Below are 25,373 nucleotides of genomic sequence, written 5' to 3' on the forward strand. Positions count from 1 at the left end.
TAATTTTAATAGACATTTACAGAGGTTTTGGATTTCCATTCATTCATTGCCGCACTTTTCTCCCTGCCCATCCCTCCCCACCAGCTCGCTTCCCCCTCCGAAGAGAAAAAAAAACTAAGTAACGTTCTTTATACTTGAATTATCATGAAAGTGTTTTTGGCAATAGGGAGATGTGGATAAGTATATTTAACTTATTTTAGTTGCATTGTACTAGAAGAACTAATTTCCTATATTGTCTTTGTAGTGAGAATTAAAGTACAAAAAGTTTATTAAAATTTATAATTAAAATCCTCATATATTGCTGTTGATTATTTTTTCTTTTGGTTTATTCCACTTTTTTCCGCTTTATTTTTTCTCTTTTAAGCATGAATACATATTCATGATTAAAAATATAATTAAATAACAAAAAAATACAAAGTAAGTCGTCTTTGCCTACTAGTTCTTCTCATCAAAAGTATTTTATAACATACATAAATTACATAACAATAGTTCATTGCTGAAATTTCTGAACCGTCTCATAGTGATCCTTGAATATGTGGATTGTTTTACTTACAAGTATTTATTTCCTTATCATTGTGAACAGTTATTTACATCTTTATTTTTAAGGCATAAATATTCCTTTATTACCTTTTAAGTAAAGTATTTAAAAGAGAAATTTCTCATGGCCTGATGAGCAATCATGGTTGTTGTTGTATACCATTGAGTTAGAACTGACCCATATCTGACCTAAGGTGGGTTTTCAGGGGCAGTTAATCGCACAGGAGGAGATTGCCCATCTTTGTACCACAGAGCAGCTGGTGGATTCAAACCTTGTGCCTTTGAGATTGCAGTGCAGTTTCTTGCCAGTAGACTACCAGAGCTCCCTTAGCAGTTTTAGACTTTGAAAATGTAATATGTAACTGTTTTTAGAAAATATGTTGCTATTGAAAAGTTATTTGACATTTTGAGATTCCATATTTTTGATGCCCTATGTTGGACTCTCAGATTTTCCCACCTCTCCAAAGAAAGTTAGGGTATTATGTAACCTTGTTAGTTCTGAGAGTAGAGATAGAGTCCAAAGAAGTCTTCCTAAGGTAAGTTGGTTAAGAATTTTCTGTTAAAGCTTCATGTAAGCTGTTTTAAAATAAATGTTTCTTTGGAGAATGAATGGTACTGTTAGTAACTCATCGAATACAGTCTATGTCTTTGAGTTATACATTTGAGAATGATTGCCAGCTTTGTTGTATGTATTTTATCACATAAAGTTTTTACCACATATTTTTAAGATGTCAAAGTACTTAAAATGAATAATAAGAGTGATGTTTCAGGAAGATGCACTGCTTTAACCCACACACTGTAGGCAGTCTGCCATTTATCCCAACATGCACTGATATGCTGGCAAGATCTCTTAACCTAGTTTGAGAAGCACAGTAAAATTTAAGCAATACTATTTATATATTTACATTCTAATACCTTATGTTTATATTCATAAAAAATTGAATAGAAATGCCACCTTTTGATACTTTGGGCACGTGATAAAAAATTTTGGAGCTCTTACTGACATAGCAGATAAATGAGAAAGTATCCTTTAACAATAACCCCATCATGCAATAAATATCCTTTTACCCACGTTGATGATCTTAACAAAAAATAAGCTCTTCATAACAAAGATAGGAGGAAGCAAGCATGGAAACCAAGAGCTCTCTTAAGAGCTTTTGCCAAAACCAAGAATGTAGAGTACTGGGTTCTCATGACTCTGATAGCTGGAGGTCCTTTGTGCTATTCAAGGTGAGGTAGTTGGGATGAGACCTCTGGGTAAATTCAGGACCTTTGGAGGTAACAAAGTAAAAGTCACTGTTGTTGAAAACCGACTTCTAGCCAGCCCTCCAGTGGATTTTTCAGAGGCAGTAAATCACATGGGAGCTTACCTCTTTTTCTCCCACAGAGCAACTGGTGAATTCAAACTATGTGTTTGGGATAGCAGCACAATTCCCTACCACTGAACTTTATCTCCATGGCCTGAGCCTGAGCTCTGAGGGCTGCTTCTAGAAAGTTCTAGCAGGCAGTGCAGCTAAAGGTTCCCTCCTCCACAAAGAAGATTGAGAGAAATCAAACAAGGAAACAGTCCAGAGCACCAGTAGAGTACATGAGCCACAGCCTCCTAGTCTGAGATTGAAAAATACAACTGGAGCCCAGCTACTATCAACTGCTCTGATTGGGGTCACAGTAGAGGGTCCTATCTAGAAAAGGAGGAAAATGTAGCACAAAACTCAAAATCATTAGAAAGACCAGACTAACTGGTCTGATAGATACTAATGGAGCTGCCTAGTTATGGCCCTTAGGCTCCCTTCAAATTGGGAATGGAACTCACCCTCAGGATCATCTTCTAAAAAAAAATAGATTTTTTAATGCAGTATAGATATTTTTCACAGCATATTCTTTCCATTTAATTTTTCCCCATTCATTGTTGCACATTTTCCTCCCTGCCCGTCCCTCCCCACAGTTCGTTTTTCTCTTTGAAAAGAAAAAAAAAAATTCTTTTGTTGTTATAAAATTCCCCTAAGTCCACAGTCCACTTTACTATGCATTCTTTCTTCTGTAATCTTGTTATGAAAATAATACTTAATTCTATATTCCTTTTAAACAGTTCTCTCTCTCATCTGTTTCAATTCAGTATATATTATTTATCCCCTCTTTTCTTAGGTATCCCCCAACCTTGATTTGTAAAACCCAGTCCTGTTTTACAACAGTGGCACTATGCAGTATTTGTCCTTTTTGACTGAGATATTTCATTCAGCATAATGACCTCCAGGGTCACCCATTTTGTATATTTCATAAGTTCTTTGTTTTTCAATGGAGCATAGTATTACATGATGTGAATATACTGCAGCTTCTCTATCCATTTGCTGATGGGCACTTGGGTTCTTTCCACCTCTTAGCTATCGTGAACAAAGCAGCGATAAACATGGGTATGCATATATATCTGCTTGGTAGTAGTTATGGTTTCTTTGGGGGTTTACTCCCAATAGTGGAATTGCTGGGTCAAATTGTATTTCTAATTCCAACTTTATGAGAAAGCACCATACTGTTTTCCATAGTGGTTGTACCATTTTACACTTCCACCAACAATACGTAAGGATCTCAGTTTCTCTACAACCTTGCCAGCATTTGCTGTTTGCTGCTTTGTTGAATTTTGCTGTTTTTACTGGGTTAAGAGGATACCAACCTCACAGTTGTTTTGATTTGCATATCTCTTAGAGCTAGGAATCCATCTTTAAGCCAAACAATAGTTAAGTTTTTAAAGTGAAGATAACATCTGTGAGAGTTGTACTACTTAGAACAAAAGGGAAACATTTGCCCCAAAACCAAGTTTAAAGGGTTGGAAGGGGCAGGAAGAAAGGAATAAAGACAATAGAAAATCCAGGAAGGAAATGGAAAGAATGCTGTTACATTGAGGGGTTTGCAACTAATATCACAAAACATATATGAACTGTTGAATATAAATAAAGGTAATGTGATCTGTAAACTTTGAGTCAAATCACAAAGTAGTGTTATAAATAAATAAATGCATACATAGCCTGCATACCTTCCTGGAAGTTCCCTTTAGTGACTTCTGCTCATTTATCATTGGCCAGGACTATGCCAATTTTCTAGGGAGCTCGGAGGGCCTAGTAGCAAGAAGCTACGCTGCAATCCTGAATACACAAGATTCGAGGGCACCAGCTACTCCACGGGGGCAAGGATGGGCAGTCTCCTCCCATGTGATTAACTGCCTCTGAAAACCTACTGGAGGGGCACCCATGAGTCAGTTCCCACTCCACAGTACACAGCAAGAACCACATGCAAATTTCCTAGTTTAGAGGAAAGGAGAAACTTCTATGTTAACAAAGTATCTCGTTAAATACTATCCATGTTCAAATAATAAAAGAAATGGACACTTAATTGATTGCGAGTAGCCTCTGAAACAAGTATGACATCACTGATTTCTTGATCCAGCCTCAGAATACTTAAAAGTAAAGAAACCGGAGCTTTTGGTAGCCTAGTGGTAAAAGCTGTCCTTCATTCCCGAAGACAAACAGTTGGAGTCCACCACGTGCTCCCCAGGAGGATGGGCCATCTACTCTGGTGCTACTTACTGCTTCTGAAAACCCACGGGAGGGTCAGCTGTGGGTTGGTTCCAAATTGATACTCAAAAACAAACCACCAGAGCTCTGAGGAGGTAAATGAAAAATCATTCATGAGGGAGTTTCCCTTAACGTTTCAATTTGCCCTTCATGGACAAGTCAAGAAAAGCTTACCTTATCCCAGGAACCAAAAGAACAAAAATCTGTTTTGGAGAGAGTGCAACCAGAGTACTCCCTAGAGGCAAAGATGGTGAACCTTCATCTCACGTACTTTGAGAATGTTGCTAGGAAGGCCTATTCCTTTGAGAGGGACATTATGCTTGAAAAGGTGGAGGATCAGCAAGAGAAAGGTAGAGCCTTGACGATGGATTGGTGATACAGTAACTGCAGCAGTTAGTTGAGTTGTGTCAGAAATGCTGAGAACAGCACAAGATAGGACAAGGTTCAGATCTGTTCATAATGTTACTGTGAGTCATTCTCAGCGCCACCTAGCAACGTCAGCATGTCTAAGTTAATATTAAAAGAGAAGGTATTTTGAAACAAAACCTGCAATTTGTTGTTGTTGTTATGTGCCATCGAGTCGTTTCCGACTCATAGCGACCCTATGCACAACAGCTCTAAACCCTGCTCTATCCTGCGCCAACCGCACCACCTCTGACATACCCATCCCAATTACCCCAGTCACCGAATCAATCCATCTCATAGAGGGTCTTCCCCTCCTGCACTGTCCCTCCACCCTCCCAAGCATGATGTCCCTCTCCAAGGACCCATCCCTCCTGGCAACATGTCAGACGAAGCCCCAGGATCCTTGCCTCCAAGGAGCAGCTTGGTTTAATCCTCTCCAAGATGAATCTGTTTGTTTTCCTGGCAGTCCATGGTACATTCAGTACCCTTCTCCAGCACCACAGCTCAAAAGCATCCACTCTCCTTCTGTCCTCCCTAGCCATTGTCCAACTCTCTGATGCATAACAAGCAATTGCAAATACCATGACCTGTATCAGGCGCACCTTAGTCTCCAGAGAGACACTGTTGCTCCTGAGTACATTTAAGAGGTCCCTAACGGCAGACTTTCCCATCGCAATACGCTTTTTGATTTCCTGACTGCTGGTACCAAGAGTGTTGACTGTGGAGCCGAGCAAAGTGAAGCTGTGAACACTCTCAATCTCTTCGTCATCCATCCTGACGCTGCCAATTGGTCCAGTGGCGAGAATCGTTGTCTTCTTGACGTTGAGCCTTAGTCCATACTGAAGGCGGCAGTCCTTGACCCTTCACAGCAAGTGCATGAGGTCCTCCTCAGTTTCAGCAAGCAAGGTTGTGTCATCTGCATAACGGAGATTGTTAATAAATCTTCCACCAATCCTGATGCCACAATTCTGCTCATAGTGCCCAGCCTCTCGAATAATCTGCTCTGCATACATGTTGAAAAGGTATGGAGACAGGATGCATCCCTGGCGTACACCCTTCCCTATTTTGAACCATGCAGTGTTACCCTGCTCTGTTCTGACTACTGCCTCTTGGTCCATGTATAGGTTTCGTATTAGCACAATTAAATGTTCTGGGATTCCCATTCTTCTCAGAGTCAGCCACAGTTTGTTATGATCCACACAGTCAAATGCCTTTGCATAATCAATGAAACACAGATAGACATTCTTCTGGTATTCCCTGCTTTCAGCCAAGATCCATCTAACATCAGCAACGATATCCCTAGTACCACGACCCATAGTCCACTAAAATCATCTCCAGGAAAGGCCTTTCTAAAGAAGTGTGCTTCAGGAATAAAGAACACAATCACACAAGCAGACCTAAAATTCAGGAAAGAATGGATGATGGGGAAAATGGATAAACATGCACAAAAATAGACATTGGCTGTATAGAAAAAAAAACAAACACCCTTCTGGCACTGTAGTTAAAGCACTTGGCTGCTAACCAGTAGGTTATTGGTTTGATCCCACAAGCTACTCTACACAAGAAAGTTGTAGCAGTCTGATTTTGCACAGATTTGCAGCCCATCTAAGGGACAGTTCTGCTTTGCCCTGTAGCATTGCTGTAAGCTGGAATTTATTCAACAGCAGTAGGTTGTTGGCTTATATAGAATGAATAAATGTAATTTTCCTTCATGTAAAAAGAGATAATTGAGAAGAATTCCATAAATCTATTACAAGCCTGTAAACATTTTAGGTAATGTGTGTACTTTAAACTGTCATTAACTTCATCTTTTGAATAATTATAAGAAACTAAAGAAAATTATCTTGGCTTTAAAAAAAAAACAAACCCAAACACTTTAAAAATGCTTTCTGTTTCAGTTCTTATGGGATTAACAACATTGGGATATGAAAAACCTGAGACTATAGTTTTAAGCAGACCTTAGTCACTCTCTAGCTCACCATGCAGAATTTCAGGATGATGTGCAACTGTCACTAACACATGTGACTCTAGTAAAACATGAACTGTGGAGACAAGTTGTTTCCTTTACCACCCATCCCTTAGCACAAAACAAATAAGAGTGAAAGAAGAGAAAATGATTTAAGTAAATTACCTATTCAGACTGTGTGGATCACAACAAGCTATGACTGACACTGAGAAGAATGGGAATACCAGAACATTCAGTTTTGCTAATGTGAAACCTATACTTGGACCAAGAGGCAGTTGTCAGAACAGAGCAAGAAGACACTACGTGGTTCAAAATCAAGAAGGGGGTCTGACAGGGATGTATTCTGTCTCCATACCTTTCAATCTGTGTGCAGAACAGATCATCTGAGACGGTGGGCTGTATGAGGGGGAATGTGGCAATCAGGATTGGTGGAAGAATCATCAACAACCTACGTTACGCAGATGACACAACCCTGCTTGCTGAAAGTGAGGAGGACCTGAAGTGCTTGCTGCAGAAGGTCAAGGACTTCTTGACCTTCAATATAGATTGAAGCTCAACATCAAGAAAACAAAGATTCTCACCACTGGGCCAATTGGCAGCATCAGTATGGATGGTGAAGAGATTGAGATAGTTAACAGTTTTAGTTTACTTGGCTCCATAGTCAACATTCTTGGTAACAGCAGCTAGGAAATCGGGAGACAAATTGCAATGGGAAAGTCAGCTGTGAGGGACCTCTCAAGAGTACTGAAGAAAAACGAAGTCAGGCTGAAACCAAGGTGCACCTGATCCTTTCTATAGTCTTGTACGTGCTATGCATCAGAGAGTTGGACAGTGACTAGGGATGATAGGGAATTGATGCCTTGGAGCTGTGGTGCTGGAGAAGAGTTGAATATACTATGGACTGCTAGGAGAACAAACAGGTTTGTCTTGGAGAAGGTGAAGCGAGAATGCTCCTTGGAGTCAAGGATTCTGAAGCTTTGTCTGACATACTTTGGGCATATTGCAACGAGGGACTGGTCCTTGGAGAGGGACATCATGCTTGGCAGAGTGGAGGGGCAGCGCAGGAGAGGAAGACCTTCGATGAGATGGATTGATTCTGTGACGAGTGGTGGGAATGAGTGCATTTGAAATGGCTAGGTTGGCACAGGATAGAATGGCATTTAGAGCTCTTATACATAGGGTCACTATGAGTCTCAAGCGACTTGACACATAAACAACAACAACAACAAGCGATTCAGAAAAGGGGAGAATGGCTATCTAGTGTAGTTGTTGTTCAGTAGGGATGGTACTCTGTGTGTTGGGCCTTTTTGCCCTGATAGTATTTTTTGATTAGACTGATTTTTGTTCGAAAAGGAGCTTCTTTATTTATTCTTCATGATTGAATTGGCTTCTCCCCTTTCCAGGTTTTTCATTATATCCCTTATTCTCCATTGAGCATGCACTATAATACCCATAGAGAGATGGTGTGTGCTCTCATTAGAAGCTTTTTGGCCTTTGAAGCCCCGCTTCCTGCTTGTACAAGATCCTGAGGGTTGTTGTAAGATTCACTTTTTAATTCTGTTCTTGTGGTTTCTTTGACAATATGATTTGGTCAAAGGTAGACTTTCCTCTGGTTCCAGTTGATTTCATGTACCTGTGGTTTTCAGTAGGTGAGGTAATTTTTGGGTCTGACTTGATTATTCACTGTAATACTCTTAATCTGGTGAACATCTCTTGAAACCATCAAGATTAGGTGCAAGATACTTCATCTGTTCTTAACTTCATGGCTAACTCAGTGTCTTTTTACCATTTAGAATCTAGAAGTAGTCATTTTTCCCAGTCCTTTAAATCCACAAATTAATGCAGGAGACAAGTTTTACCAGGTGCCTTCCACATCATTGCCTGAGCCTCTGTCTCTCCAGCCTTCAGATTGCATTTCTTTACTGTAAAGCCAGTACTAAAACTTAGATCTTTGTTATAACATTTATTTTGATACTAGGGTTTCTTTAAAAAAAATATTTAGAATCTAGCCAATCCTGCAGTAATAAGTAGCTAAGTGCTGAAATCTCAGTGACTTGAAGTATAAGTTTATTTTCCTCTCATAAAGCCCAAACTGTATATTCCTGATTGATATGATGCTTATCAACATGATGATTAAGAATCTTAGGCTCTTTTTGTCTTGTAGCTGAGAATCCTTTGTATATAACTAGTAGAGGAGGAAAGTACAAGTATTACATGTTGGGTAATTTTATCGACAAAACTCAGAAGCGTAGTGCATCACTTCTGCATTCCATTGGCCAAACCAAAGCACAGAAGAGCCTGGGAAATGTAATAGTGTGAGCAAGAGGGAGAAGAATTAGGAGGAAAACTGCTGAGTCTTAATAGAGGCATATTCCCCCACCCACCCCACCCCAAAATAGATAACCAGGTTTTTCTTTAATGCACCACTAATTGGATTCATACTGCCAGCCGTTCAGTTTGTAACCATGCCTTTTAACTTTGTATAACCCAGAGCCTTCTTTTGCTGTATTTCAAGAAACTCAACTGCTGTTCCAACGCAGCAACCCTCTGTGGGGTTTCTGAAGCTATAAAACTTAAAGTGTAAACTTACCTGGGCCAATAGGCAACATTATGATAGATGGAGAAAAGATTGAAACTGTCAACAACATCATCTTACTTGGATCCACAGTTAACACACTCGGTACCAGCAGACAGGAAATCAGGAGGTGTATTGCATTGGCAAAAGTCTGCAGTTAGGGACTTCACATTGTTGGAGAGTAATGATGCCAGTTTGAGGATGAAGGAGTGTCTGATTTCTTTCCAGTCACTTGCTCTGCATCTGAAAGCTGGACAGTGAATAAGAATGACAGAAGATGAATTGATACCTCTGAGCTGTGGTGTTGGAGGAGAGTACAGCTAGAATAGTCTTTGGAGACAAAGATGATGAGGCTTCACTTCACAATTTGGGCATGTAGCTAGGAAAGGCTCTTCTTTGGAAAGGGACATGATGCTCAGAAAGGCAGAGGGTCAGTGAAGGAGAGGAAGACCTCAACCAGGTGATTGTCAGTCACTGCTGCAGTGAGCTCTAATGTGTCAAGAAATGTGAGGTTTGCACAGCATAGGACAGGATTCAGGTCTGTTGTTCATAGAGTCTCTATGGTTTGCACTCACTGGCACCTAACAATAAAAGAGACCTTAACCAGAGGAGACTATCCATCTTTCTCCTGAAGATGCTTAGCCTTTTGGTTAATGGTGCAACACACATTATTGTTGTTGTTGTTTACCATAGAGTCAGAACAGACCCATAGCTGACCCTCCAGTGGATTTTCAGAGGCAGTTAATCACACTGGAGATTGCCCAGCCTTTTCCCGCAGAGCAGCTGGTGGATTTGAACCCATGCCTTCAGGATTGCAGTGCAGCTTCTTGCCACTAGGTCACCAGAGTTCCAACATGCTATGGACTTGATATAATAAGTTCTACTGAAGACTTTATTTAAAAAAAAAGAAAAAGAATTTTTAGGTTATTTTCTTGTTGCTGAAGACTTGTTTTTATTATGTAATAAGACCAGAGGAAGTTTGCATACCTTTTGACCATATTCCTGGTAGATAATACTTGATAGTCAAGCATATGTGTATGCATACTCATATGTACCCAACGCAAATTTTATAAAGCAATCCTTTTACTAAGTTGGATCATATTTTGATATGTACAAAATGAATGTATTTCAATAGGAACATAGTTTGGTATTTTCTACTTATTTTTAATATTGTCCTTTCCTACTATTTTTTTAATGAAGGGAGCGTGAAAAACTAATTTATTAAAGTATATGATACTCATCTACTCCCACTTTTAGATGACCATGAAATTGGCCATAATGCTGAATTTCTTTAAACTCAATATTTTTGTGTTGGCTCAGAGACAAGTATAGTGAAGAAAGATTATGGAGGTAGAGACAGACAAAAGAAAATGTCAATCTAGCAGTGCTTCTACAGAGTTAGGTTAAGGTCAGTTACTTCTTGCTGCTCTCCTCTGAAGTAATTAGGCTACTGTCATTAATAACATTTCACAGACTTTAATGAGTAATAGTTTAACTCTTTGTATTTCTACATGTCTTTATTTTATTATAAATACTAGCCTTGTAAACATTGACTTTTTGCTTTCCCCTTCCCAAAACAGCTTGTTGCTAGTTGCAGGGGGTACAGTTTTAAAAATCTGTGACTTTGGTACAGCCTGCGACATTCAGACACATATGACCAATAACAAGGGGAGTGCTGCATGGATGGCACCTGAAGTTTTTGAAGGTAAAAAACAGTCATTGATACTCTATCTCATTCTATTTGAATCCAGTATTTATAGCTTTATAGTATTTCTGTAGTTTTCCTTCTGTGTTAACATTTCCATTATCTTGCTTTAAAGGGAACGGGTAAGTAATTGAGTAGAAATATGATATGCAGAACTTCAACTTTCTGACAAGCTGTTTACTTTCCTTTCTTAGACATAATGTCTTACGTTCTTAAAGAGTGCTTTGTAAGGTGTGTAATTTATGTTAGAAATATGATTTATATGTTGTCACATTGTATTTCATTTATTCCATTATTTAATCAATTTAAAAGTTTTTAGCCAGTCTAATAAAAGAAAAGTTTACTGTGTGGCTAGTCATTTTTCCAAAGTATTTCCCCCCTAATATCCTTATAAAAAGTTGGACAGAAAAGTGTTAATTTATACAAAACCAAATAATTCTTCATGTTTGTAAGTTAAGGTACAGAAAACAGGTTTTGTCCTATTACTTGGATGTTTCTATGTATAGGTGTTTTTTTTTCTATTTTTTCTCTCAGTTGTTGTTTTTTTTTAAATTTTTTTTTTTATTTTTCTTTTATACTAGTTTATTTACAGAGTTCATATACTTTGTTTTCCACTCTGGATCATTATTTTTATTCCAAAATATAGTATGACAGTTACAGACCACTGCTTAAGAACTGGGGAGCTCTGATGACATCGTCATCAGAAGTTGCACTGTTAAACCAAAGAGGGTCTCTCTCTGGCAGTTCATCCACAAGCAACTGTACAGGAGGAAGATGCACCATCTCCTCCCATGTGATTTATAGCCTCAGTAAACCTGCTGGAGGGTCAGTCAGCTGTGACTTGGTTTTAATTGAACAGCAGTGAGTTATTTTTTTAGTTCTTTAAGAACTTGGGTGAGATACAGAGATGTTAAGCAAAGCTGTGGTTATTTTTTCTGAAAGATTTCTGTTGATGGCATTTTTAAATCCAATCCTAACTCATACTTAGCCACTTTGACTCATAATGCTGTGGGACAGTAGAACTGCGTTCCTGGGGCTTCCAAAACAAAATCTTTCTGGAATCATATTGCCACATTTTTGCCTTCAGTTAGCAGCTGGGTCACTTAGCAGTGTGCCACCAAGGTTCCTGATGGCATCTATCATCCCAATTTTTATTTCAGCTTTAATTGTGATGCTGCATTACAGTGTACTGCTTAACTGTCACTATAAAATTTTTTATTCTTTTGGTGGGTTAATTTTAGGTGGGTTTTTTGGTTTTATTTTGCTGCTTCTTGTGGTAATTCATCAGTTAACTTTGTAGTACTTTAAGTATTGTTCCACTGATTTGTTTTCTAGAAATTTGTCTATGATTTTTATTGCTTTCAACTTAAATTTTCTCTCACCAGCTATTATGAAGAGAAAGAGCGTTAACATTAAATTATTAATTTCTTTTTCAATAGTAATTTTGTCCATCAAGAAAAATGGAGAAAGTTTAAAATTAACAAATACCAATGTGTTCTCTAACCCAGTGAAATTATTAGTCTAAATTAAATACAAGACAGAACCTTTACTTTTAATGTGAAAATAGAAAATAACTGACTTTCTAAAGTGATTTTTTTTGAGGGACATATGCATTATTGTTAATGCACACACACACACACACACAAATGTGGGGGGTGTGGGGGGGTGTAAATCTATTTCACACACAAATGTGTGTGTGTGTGTGTGTGTGTGTGTGTGTGTATATATATATATATTTTTTTTTTTTGGTAGCAAAGTCTTAAGGTACTCAAAATAATAATTCCTCACTTCTCAATATAGAAACTTCTTGGTTCTGTATGTGTGTTGTGATTTTTTTTTTCTACAATAGTGTTCATTCAAATTTTATTTAATCCATTTCTGAAAATTATATAGGAGAAAGTCTTTAAACTATGCTTCCTTGTTCTCCCCCCCACCCCCCCAGGTAGTAATTACAGTGAAAAATGTGACGTCTTCAGCTGGGGTATTATCCTTTGGGAAGTAATAACTCGTCGGAAACCTTTTGATGAAATTGGTGGTCCCGCTTTCCGTATAATGTGGGCAGTTCACAACGGTTCGTGAAAAGAAACTTTCTTTAGTGTATTTTGTATTTATAATCACCACTTCTCTCCCTCACCTCCAGAAAGATCATTTATCTTTACAATAAAATGGACAACTTTTTGTTGACTCTACTGATAGAGAAGAGAATGCTCATCAGTAGAAAAATCTGGGCCACTAGGTTAGCCTCACTCTGAGGTATGGAAAATCAGTGGACAGTTTTATGCAGAAAAAATGAAAATCTGTTCCATCTCACACGCTTAAGATAATTTGAGCACTATAGGCTTTTAATGGTAAGGAAATTCAAGAAGCACAAATCTCATAAAATCATAAAAGTTAACACTTACACTCAAAGGTATAAAGCATTGTACTTCTCATGCCCCTTTTTCCTCCATCCATATAGTTACTTCATTTCACATATTTGGATACTGAGATCTGGAGAGGTTCATTAACATACTCCTTCCTGGTCACAGAATTGTTAAATTTTAGAGCTAGAATTAAATTGCTCCACTGGCTATATAGGGAGCTATGGTGGCATAATGAGTGAAGAGTTCTACTTCCAGGCCAAAACCATATGATTTCAAATGCACCATGGGAGAAAGATGATTCACAGCCTCTGAAAACCCAATGAAAGGTCAACTTGACAGCACATAACAACAAGAGTGCATGTATATTAAATCTTCACTTGTAGACTATCTTAATATCTGACATTTTGCATTTGTGACCCTAGGTTAAAAAAAAATTTGTCCAACTGTTTTGTATCTCTGGCAGTAACAAAAGCCACCATACAAGATCAGAGTAATGGTTGGTGTAATTATTGTCGTTTACCAACTTGCCAATTGAGATAATTTTGGCAGTATATAGAGATGTTGTCATCCTCTATTTTTAAATAATGTCCTGATCTTTAGGCCTTACCATTTTGATAAATAAAGAGTTCTTTTTTTAAGTTTCATTAACTGAATGGATTCAGTGACTTTTCATCCTATTTCTTTTATAGAGCTAGTAATATTACCCCCAAAACCCCCTCAGACTCAACAGCTAACCCTCTATTGAATTTTCAGAGGCTGTAAACCTTATGGGAGGAGATTGCCCATCTTCCTTCATGGAACCTTTGATGAACTCTAACCATCAAAGAGATCATTCCTCTGGGTTAGCAGTGCAACTTCCTACAGTTAATCCTTAGAATAGCTATCCACACATAATGGAATGTATATATACTCTTTACTCATCAAGTTATTTCATATTTGTTTTGGAGAAATGTCTTTCAAAAAACTTCTGTTACTTGATTGTAATCATTCTGACTAATGGCATTTCAGTATTGTTGTTCAGTGCCATCTAGTCGAGTCGACTCAGTAACCTTCTGAACAACAAATCTGAACCCTGTCCTATCCTGAACCATCTTCATTACCGCTCACACATACTGCAGTCACTGTTTCAGTCCATATTGAAGGATGTTTGCAGCCATTTCTCCTCATTTTTATTTATTTCCAATTTAAGCTCTACCTCTACTACCACAGCTACTAGTGTTTGTATGTTGTTCATAGGGTTTTCAGAGACCTGCTATTTCAGAAGTTGATGGCAAATCTTGCTTCCTACTCTGTCTTAATCTGGGAGCTCTGCTGAAACCTATCCACCATGGGTGTCCATTCTGGCATTTGACATACTAGTGATACAGCTCTTAGTATCACAACAACCCACAGGTTACCCAAGTAAAGCAGACTGGCAAACAAGTGCTGTATTAATAAGGGTGAATGATGAACAATCAAGTATATGCACACTTAAGCTATAAAATAATTAGCAATATGTAAATCATTTCCTCAATGCAACATACTGAAAGACCTGGTTGGGTTTTTTTTAATTTCATTAATTTTAGTGAACGTTTACAGAGATTTTGGATTTCCATTCATTCATTGTTGCATTTTTCTCCCTGCCCACCCCTACCCCCAGTTTGCTTTTCTCTTTGAAAAGTAAAAGAAAAAATTCTTTCATTGGCATACAATCCTCCCACCCCCCCCTCCCCCGAGTACACTCCACTATGTAGCCTTCATTCTGGACTCTTGTCATGACCATAATACCCAAGCATATGTCATGAAAGACATGTTTTATTGGAGTTGTTTGAGGATTTTTTTAGCAGTATCTTGTACTACCTTTACTATCACTATAGAGAATTCTGGAACCATGACCAAGATAGATCACTTTCTTTTTTCTGTTAATTATTAGTAAATGATTGGTTTGTCAGTGAGAACTAAAAGGACAATTAATTGAATAAGTGTTAAACATCTTCTGTTTCACAACATAAGTAGGTGATTATTAAAAATATTAGTCTTGTTAAACCCACTAGTTGATAGTTTTCAGTCTGTAAAATGACTGACCCACCTTTCTTTCTCATTGTCATCAAGTCCATTCCAACTTGTGGGGACTCTACACTGAGTTTTTATGGATATAAACCATAATGGGAGGAGACGGTCCATCATTCTCCTTCACAGAAACTGTTAAATTAGAACCATTTCTGGATTCAAACTGCCAAGATGTGCACCACCTTCTACTTAATGCATAAGCATTATGGACTCTCCTATTAGAGCTCCCACAAAAGGATTATATCGAAGTCCAAGAGTGTAACATTTCAGTTGATTGCTTTTTAGATAGAAAAAAAAATTAATTTTCAAATTCACTTGCAATTTTTGCACTAAATATGAAACCATGATTCAGATAAGATTTTCCTTAAGCCACCATCTTATTTTTCTTACTAAAACATGCATTGGCATGTTATTTTTTAATTTGTTATGAAAAAATATTTGTGACAAGTAAAAAATTGTTACGTTTCAGTCTTCGAGTACTCATTGTAGTGCTTTGTGAAAATTTTGTTATTAAAAAATAAAATCAGTTTTAAGTTATTAGAAGGTATGGCTTCCCCTTTAAATATACATAGAATAAGTATTAACCTAAAGGATATTTTTAAATTTTTTCTTTACTGTAAAATGCACACTGTTAGATTATAAGATTTGTAAAAATAAGTACTCTTTTAGAAGGGCATATAAAAAATTTATACCATTTTTTGGGTAAATATGTTCTCTAAATTTCAATTATAGGTACTAGACCACCACTGATCAAAAATTTGCCTAAGCCCATTGAAAGCCTGATGACTCGTTGTTGGTCTAAAGATCCATCTCAACGTCCTTCTATGGAGGAGATTGTGAAAATAATGACTCACTTGATGCGGGTATAATCCTTCTTTTGAGGGGCTTTGGGTTTAGGGGAATTTTATATCTATGTATACTATGTTTTAATATAATAGTACATTGTCTCCTCTCCCCTTTGTACTTTACCTGTATTTTCTAAGTTAAAGTTAGGAGCATGTATTTATCATAATTAGATGTGGAAACATTTGAAAAAATTTTTAAAGGATTTTTTTTTTAAGTGGAAAGTTCTAAGTGTCTGGATTTGCTTTTCACTCCAGCAAACCTTAATGAGCCAGTGTATTTGTTCCTGAACCTTTTGCCCAGTCTGTACTTTAAGAAAAGCTGAATTAGATGATCTCTTAAGATTTTAGGGAGCTTTGGTGGCCTAATGAGTAAGGAGTTGCCCTGCCAACCCAAAGGTTGATGGTTCCAATCCACCAGCTGTTCCAAGGGATAAAGATAAGCATTCTCCTCTTGTGCTATTTATAGTCTTTGAAAATCCACTGGAGGGTTAACTATTAGACATTTCCAACTTAACTATAGTTAGGGTTGTTGGGCTTTTTTTCCTTCATGCATTCACAAAATTTTAGATATCTTGTAATATATTTTGACTAAATTTTAAACTTTTTATTCTAGATCTTCTTCAAACAATCAGTCATTTATAAACTATATTGAGAGTTTACATTCTTGTGGATGTATATATTATTTCTCAAAATGTAAACCACAAAAACTGTGCTGTCCTCAGATTCACTCCAAGTTGTGGCAGTATTCCTTTGGGTATCAGTCTGGGTTTGGGGAGGAGACAACCCATCTTTATCCCCAGGAGTAAGCTGATGGATTCAGATCACTAATCTTTCAACCTTTTTCAGCCTTTTGGCTAGAAGCCCAACACATAATCCACTACATCAGAGGATTCCTTGGAAACAGTATTGGTCATTATTTTCTGTGAATCCACCAGCTACCTAAAACTTTTCTGCAACCCCAGAATTAATATGCACAGTGCTTTCATGGTCATCCACAAATATACTCTAAGAGAGAAGTAAAATTAAGTCGCCTAATGTATACATTCTAAGATGTGGAACAAGGCACTGCTCTCTTCTTGGTCCAGCTCTCATTGTAAACAAATGCCCTTTTATAGTCTTTCCCCTAACCCCCAATTCTCCCCTTTTCTTGGTAATTTTGCTATTCAAAACGGCATTACTATGTGCATGAAAGATTATGGGTAAAATCCATGTTAGCTAGTCTTGATTCAATTTCAGTATTACTGAATCCATAATGTATACTAAGACAGTTCTCTTTAAACAGAAATACGACCAGGTCATTCACTGACTGCTTGATTAGTAATTATGACTAAAAGCACACAGTATTGCCCTAGAAGCAGTGGTTTGGTATTCATTAATTCAGTTCTGTCTATACATTGTAACTACCACAAATGATAAGAATAGACTATGTTTCTCACTGCATATTTTATCTGCCATTAAAATGTTAAACGTCATTCTAGGACTTACTTATTGTGTACATATAAGTGAAGCCTTTTAGAATAATTTTCTTAATTTCCTTGTTTAGTAATTTAGGATGATTTTAAATAATAAAAGAATTCTAGAGTTCAATCTTTCATGTGGTAGCTTGACTTAAAAATTCACATACTTAATGAAAGTGCCTGTATTTCTGAATGATTTATTTAGAAGGCTGTTTCATTCTTCTTAAATATGAACTAAACAAGACTTAGCCATTGAAATATACTTTGATTTGCCAAATGGCCAAGATTTGGTTTGATTGAGTATTGAAAATAGCTTCAGTAATGTTTGTGTGCATGCTGTACACAGAGCCCTAGGCCTAAAAGATATATATAAAACCTGTTCAGTTTCCATAGTCATATAACTTTCTAAATTGTTCAAATTATTTCTGCCTATATAGTCTTTATCTAATCTTGAGAATACTTTCTTTTTTCTATTTTCAGTTACTTGTTTTCATTTATTCAGTATTTTTATATTCTGCTTATCAGAGGACATTTATAACCTATCTTGGATCATATTTTGAAAGTTAGTTCTAACAATTATCCTATTGTATACGAGTATGACTATGGCGGTTGTTGCTACAACCTGGAGGCTTCTGTCATTGCTGTAAGAATATAAAGGTCTTCCATGTAACTATGAAGAATGATACTTTATTTCATATGTTCCTTTTGAAAAATATTTGCTGTTTTCCTCAAGATCATCTAGGCTCCATGTAAACTAAATGCTTAGTTACGTGGCATTGGTCACAGTTAAAATCCAGGGGAGACAACATTGCTGTCATCTTTATAAAAAAAAATGTTTCCTGCATGTTTAGTATATGTGGTATGTTAAATAAAGCAACATCTTTGCTATAGTCTGTTCCATAAGAAGAAAATAATTCCAGTGTAGTCATCGAGTTAATTTTAATGACATTTTATTTACATTAAAGACAATTGTTATTTACTTTTTATATATAGTACTTTCCAGGAGCAGATGAGCCTTTACAATATCCTTGTCAGTATTCAGATGAAGGACAGAGCAACTCGGCCACCAGTACAGGTAAGTAGATAGATTAGAAGAATAATAATTCACTTTTGGGGTTTTGGGGAGGTAGTGGAGGGAGAGTGGGAGCAGAACAGGTCTCAATTTTCATGAAATTATAATCAAGAAGTGGTGAAGTGCCTCCCCCATTTGCATTTTAATTCCGTCATTTCATAATTGACTGGGGTTTGCATTTCCAGGTACATCATTCTTCACCCAGATTAGAGTTTTTAAATAACTGCTTCTGTGTGTTGGAATTCTTACATAGTTCTGTATACAAAGCTATGATATTTATTGCTGTGAACTCCGTATTTGAAAAGTCCTTTTTAGTATATGTAGCTAAATCATATAGAAATTATTCTGAGTATGTATAATTGAGTACTTTTTACTTCTGTTCTACAAAACAATCTGCATTTAGAATTTCACCATGAATCAAGATTGACTTGTCCATAATTAGTAAAAATAATAAAGGTAGTAGAAAAAATTGTACCTCTCAGAATGTAGCATATCAGATTATTTCATTGTTATTTAATGTCATAATAAGAATAAAAAATACTGTGTATTTTATGCCATATTTGTTCTATATATACAATTTTAACATTTAAAAACCAGAAGTTTTCTTTTTACTGACAAACATTCTTACTAATCTATTTTCTGTAACCCCACCTCAAGAATTATATAAGGCTGGTTTATTATTTAGGTAGCTGTTAACATTCTAGTTTTGCTGAAAGTCTTTTGACTTGCTTTCATTTCTAAAAAGAGCTTCTCTCAGATTCTATCCCTTGCTTACTACCTGTCTCTAAGCCTTCTCGTTCCATATAGTGGCCTTTTATGTCTTACGTGCTTTCATTTTTTTAATCAGTTCTAGATCCCTCAGATACTTTCTTCTTCTCCCCATCACTGTCTCATTGCTGCAACTGACTCATAGCTGAGCCACCAACAGCTTTATATCTCAAGGTTGGAGATGGCCCATCTTTGCCCAAGGAATTGTTAGTGGACTTGAACCACCAGAGAATCTTGACCTTTGGAATAACAGTGTAACTCTCTACAAACTACGCCACCAGAACTCCCTTTTCACTCCATAGTCAGTTAAAACTCTTTTTGAAACAGTCTTTGTTTCCTAACTCCTTTCACAAACATGCTTAATTGAAAACCACAGACAATTAAATGAAACACTTAGCTCACTCCATGCCTGCACCACTGCAGCTGAATAGGATTAGAATCACACATGCTCGCTACTGCCAAATGAATGCTTAATACTGCTAGAAATTACACTTCATCTTAGTCCATTCACTCTTCTCCTTTGTTGTTAATGTTGTCATGTCAGCTCTGACTTACAGGGACCCTCTGTACAATAACAACAACAAAGATATAACCTTACACACACCTTTTTTGATTTTAAGCCATGTAGTGTTCCCTTGCTCTATTCACACAACAGCCTCTTGGTCTAGGTATAATTTCACACAAACACAATTAAGTGTCTGGGATTCCCATTTTTCTCAATATTAGCTGTAATTTGTTATGATCCACATAATCAAATGCCTTTGCTTTTTGTGCTTAATATAGTACAAATAAGTGTACATTTGATGTTCTTTGCTTTCAGCCAGGATTGATCTGACATCAGTAATAATATCCCTGATGCCATGATCTCTTCTAAATCTAGCTTGAATCTCTGGCAGTCTTTTATGTACCATGCTAGCCATATTTTAATAATCTTCGTCAGTATTTTATTTGCATGTGATAGTAATGATGTTGTTTGATAGTTTTCACGTTCTTTTGGACCATTTTTTGTGGGAATAGGTACAAATGTGAATCTCTTCCAGCCAGACAACTGTCCTCCAAATTTTATGGCATAGACTGCTGAGCATGTCCAGGGCTGCATCTGTCATTGGAAACATATTAGTTGTTATCCCATCAATTCCTAGGGCCTTAGTTTTTGCCAGTGTCTTCAACACAGCTTGAACTTCTTCCTTCCTTGGCTCTTGATCGTATGCTACTTCCTGAAATATTTTAGTGTTGACCAGTTCTTTTTGGCACAGTGATTCTTTGTATTCACTCTTACCATGTTTTGATGTTTCCTGGATCATTCAAGATTTTGCCCATAGCATCTAAGAGCAACTTGAGGTTTGAATTTGATTTTCAGTTCTTTTAGCTTAAGAAATGCTGAATAAATTCTTCCATTTTTATTTTTCAATTTTAGGTCGCTGCACATTCCATTATAATAGTTTACTTTGCCTTCTCAAGCTGCCCTTTGAAATCTTGTGGTTAGCTCATGTACTTCGTCTCTCTTCCATTTGTTTTGCCTTGTCAACAATAAAATGCAATTTTCAGGGTCTCTTCTTACATTCATTTTGGTTTTTACTTTCTTCTCTGTCTTTGTAGTATGTTTTTGCTTTCTTTATGGATGATATCCTTAATGTCATACTGCAACTCATCTGATCTTTGATCATTGATGTTCAGTGCATCAAATTCTATCATTAAGATAATTTTTAAACTCAAGTGGTATAGACTCGAGATCTTATTTGGTTCTTGTGGACTTGTTTTCATTTTCTTCAACTTTAAAGTTGCACTTTAGCACTTGACCTTATTTTGACTGCTGATACTGAGCTTCAACAATGATTCCTTCCACAAACATCAGCCTGATTCCTAAACAATCCATGTATAATCAGATGCCCTTTGTGTTTTCTGAAAAAGATATTTCCGATTACCCCTCCTTCTTCATTGTTTACAGCTTCATTGTATTCCAACCACCAGTTATGCATCATGATTACATGTTTAGTCAGTTTTGAACTGCAAAATTTGATAAAAATCTTCAGTTTTCTCCTCAGGCTTAAGCTGTTGGTGCATATATTTGAATACTAGTTGTATTAACAGGTCTTCCTTGTGTACATGTGGGTAATATCCTCTCACTCACAACACTGTATTTCAGTATAGAACTTTGTCTTTTTCACTCTGATTGTAACGCCATTCTTAACTCTCCTTTTCATTCCCAGGAATGCCTAGAATGTCAATGTTCATACATTCCATTTCATTTTTCACAACTTCTATCTTTCCAATATTCATCTTCCATACATTCCATGTTATAATTATTAAAGAATGTTTACAACTGTTTCTCTTCATTTTGATTAACTTCTGATCTTAGCTCTATCTCTAATACTATGTCTGTTTCTCTGTTGTTCATAAGGTTTTCCTAGGGTTTGTACTCTATGAAAAAGAATGTGGCATCAAGGTTGAAAGGACTCAGTAACTTTGGTATGCGAATGACACAACCTTGCTTACTGAAAGTGAGGAGTTCTTGATGCATTTGCTGTAAAAGGTCAGACACTGCCACCTTCAATATGGATTGCATCTAAATGTCAAGAAAACAAAAATTCCCACTCACCATTGATAGGCAACATCATAATAGGTGGAGAAAAGATTGAAACTGTTGACAACTTCATCTTAATTTGGATCCACAATCAGCACCCTTGGTACCATTAGTCGGAAGATCAGAAGACTTACTGCACTGGGAGAGTACAATCAGGGACTTCTCCAAATTATTGAGGAGCAGTGATAACACTTTGAAGGTGGTGCACCTGATTCAGGCCATGGTTTTTGAGTCACTTGCTGTTCATCTGAGAGCTGGACAATGAATAAGAATGACAGAAGAATTGATACCTTTGTGTTGTGGTGTTAGAGAAAAAGTACCAGATATCCCATGGATGGCCAAAAGAATAGATGTGTCTTTTTAAAGATGCAGCTAGAGTGTTCCTTGGAGGCAAGGATGATAAAGCTTTGTCTCACTTATTTCGAGCATGTTGCTAAGGGAATCTGTCTTTTGGAGAGAGACATCATACTTGGAAAAGTGGAGGGTTGGTGAATAAGAGGAGGAGCCTTAATTGGGTAGATTGAAAAAGAGATTGCAGCACTGGGCCCCTGTGTGCCAGAAAGTGAGAATGGCATACAATAGGACAAAGAGATTTCAGATCTGTTGTTCATAGGGTTTCTGTGAGTCGTATTTGATTTGACAGCACCTAACTACAATAGCTATACAACTAAACAAAGCATTATCCAATCTTTTTCACTCATTATTGTAGCCATCGTGTTAATCCGTCTCAGTGGGAGTTTGCCTTATTTTCCCAATACTACTTCAAAGTGTCCTTCTCGAACTTCAAAGTGTGTAAGACAAGTCTCACTATTCTTGCATCTAAGGAGCATTCTAATTACACTTGTTCCAAACTAGATTTGTTTGTTCTCTGGCTGTCATGGTATATTCACTGTTTTCACCATACCACAATTCAAAAGCATTATTCTTCTTTGATTTGCCTTACTCATTGTCTAACTTCCATGTCCAGTTGAGGTGATTGAAATTTCCATGGCTTGGACAGGTATACCTTCACCTTTAAAAATAACATTCTTTGACTTTAGCTCTATTAAGAGGTCCTTGCCAATAGATTATTCTTTATAATTTGATTTCTTCATTGTTGTCTCCATGGGCATTGATCAAGTCTTTATACCCTCAGTATTTTCTCTGTTTGTGGTTGTTTATTAGATTGGCTCAATTGTGAAGATTATTTTTTCCTTTATGTGGAAGTATAATTCATACTGAAGGTCATCAGGGTTCATTAGTAAATTATTTACGTCATCTCCATTTGACTGTGTATTATCTGCATATCACAGCTTGTTGATGAGTCTTTCTCTGATCCAGATGCCACATTCTTCATGTAGCCCAGCTTCCTAGATTATTTGCTCAATATATAGATTGTGTAGGTATGATGAAAGGATACAATCCTGATGCATATCTCTCCTGGTTTTGGTTAGTTTGTTGTTTTTTTCCTCCTCTCCTAAGTGCATTGGGAAAGTCTGCTGTCAGGGACCTCTCCAAAGTACTGAAGAGCAACAATGTCAGTCTGAAGACTAGGGTATGCCTAATCTAGGCCATGGGCTTCGCAATTACGTGCTATGCATCAGAAAGCTGGATAATGACTAGGGATGATAGGAGAATTGATGCCTTTGAGCTGTGGTGCTGGAGAACAATATTGAATATACCATGGGCTGCTAGGAGAACAAACAGGTACATCCTAGAGAGGGTGAAACCAGGCTTCTCCCTGGAGGCAAGGATTCTGAAACTTTGTCTGACATACTTTGGGCTTGTTGTAAGGCGGGACCAGTCCTTAGAGAACAACATCATGCTTGGGAGAATGGCGGGACAGCAAACAAAAGGAAGACCCTGGATGAGATGGATTGACTCAGTGACTGGGGTAAAGCGGGTAGGTGTGTCAGAGACAATAAGATTGGCACAGGATAGAGCAGGATTCAGAGCTGTTGTACATAGGGTTGCTATGAGTCGCAAACTACTTGAGGATATATATAACAGCCACCGCCTAAGTGACTTATTTTAAAACTATAGATTTTCTACTCAAACTTGAGATAACTTCTCTACTTTACCTTACATGTCATTTCTTTGAGAAAATTGAAATAATCAAACGTGAACTTCCACAAGCTTCCCTACTACCTCAGTTCACTTGTCTGCATCTATACCTTTTGTTCTTTTCCAGTACTGTGGTTGAATCAGGGAGCTCTGGTGGCTTTGTGGTAAGAAGTTTAACTGCCAACCTAAAGGCAGACAATTTGAAACCGGAAGAAAATGGGCATTATCCTCCCTTGCGATTTACAACCTCTATAAACCCACTGCAGGGTCAGCCATGAGTCATTTCCAATTGAAATGTACATAGACAACAATGACTGAATTAATTATGCTTCTACCCAAGGCCAGTCCTGTTTGTGCATTGTATCCCAACAGATACAATGTTCTTCCCAACAGTTCTCTTTCTGTTCTGCATCATTAGTTGCCTTTCTGTGGGGGTCATACAGCATAGGAAGCCTATATTTGTATTCTTAAGCTTCCCTTTTCCCATTCTTTCTTAGGCTGAGCTCATTCAGCATATTCTTCCACTATTGCTCTTGTCAAAGTTACCAATCGTCCCTATCTTAGGAAATGTGATGCTTTTAATTTCTTTTTTGATATCATGCATTATTCTTCTTATAACACTTTATTCATTTTGATCTCCAGGAAACCTTACTAGCTTAGATCTCATCTTAATATCTCTAGTCACTTGTTCCTGGTTTCCTTTGCTGGTTATGTCTCATCTCCACTTGTAAATCTTGGGTGCTTAGAGGGTCAGTCCTTTGACCCCTTCACGGGGCTGTCTACAATTATTTTCTTAGTAATCTCATCCAGTATTGTGGTTTTATATAGCATCTATTTACTGAATATCTTTTCTCAACCCCAGACCTGAACTCCACATTCACATATCCAACTCTCTTGACACTGAATAATAATCTCAAACTTAACACTTTACAAACTGAGCCCCAAATGCTCTCTTCGGAGCTGTTCCTCCCATGGTCTTCCTCTTCTCAGTAACATTCAGTTTTTCTACTTGCTTGGGTTCAAAACCTTGGCATCATTCTTGTATCCTTCCTGTTTGTAAGATCTCATATCCAGACTCTCAGTCCTGTTGACCTCTATTTTAAAGATCTGTTCAAAATCAAACTCTTCTCACCACATCTCCTCTTCAAGTTGATTATGTTGTTTACTTCAGCCCATCCAGTGCCTTTCCTGTTCAGTCCTTATCAGCCATAGAGGTTTCTTCAAGATTCCTGAAACACTTACTTTCTTGGTTTTTAACACTTTTTTCTTTCTTTTTTTTTTTCTCTTTCTATTATATTTTTTTTATTGGGAAAAACATATTGGGGGTACAAGGAGGTGAGGGTTGGGGGCAGAAGGGTGAGGATGGGCCAGGATGCAGTTGCTGAGCTGCACAGTTTGGTCGGTGGGGGGAGCAGGTGAAGGAAATGATGAGGGTCCA

At 37.3% G+C, this 25,373-nt stretch overlaps 1 protein-coding gene across 4 annotated transcripts in view; it reads left to right on the forward strand.

The window, feature by feature from the left end:
* MAP3K7 (mitogen-activated protein kinase kinase kinase 7) overlaps positions 1-25,373 on the forward strand; it is a 115,438-nt gene that overhangs the window by 41,026 nt on the left and 49,039 nt on the right. For all 4 annotated transcript variants that reach the window (XM_006881212.1, XM_006881211.1, XM_006881214.1 and 1 more), the window contains exons 6-9: positions 10,630-10,754; positions 12,697-12,825; positions 15,899-16,029; positions 18,462-18,543. In XM_006881212.1, coding sequence (XP_006881274.1) covers positions 10,630-10,754; positions 12,697-12,825; positions 15,899-16,029; positions 18,462-18,543 — 467 coding nt within the window. The remainder of the gene's footprint in view (positions 1-10,629; positions 10,755-12,696; positions 12,826-15,898; positions 16,030-18,461; positions 18,544-25,373) is intronic.

The sequence above is a fragment of the Elephantulus edwardii genome, unplaced genomic scaffold, assembly GCF_000299155.1.
Source record: "Elephantulus edwardii isolate Elephantulus edwardi_28Jun2011 unplaced genomic scaffold, EleEdw1.0 scaffold00013, whole genome shotgun sequence".
NCBI classification, from domain to species: Eukaryota; Metazoa; Chordata; class Mammalia; order Macroscelidea; family Macroscelididae; genus Elephantulus; species Elephantulus edwardii.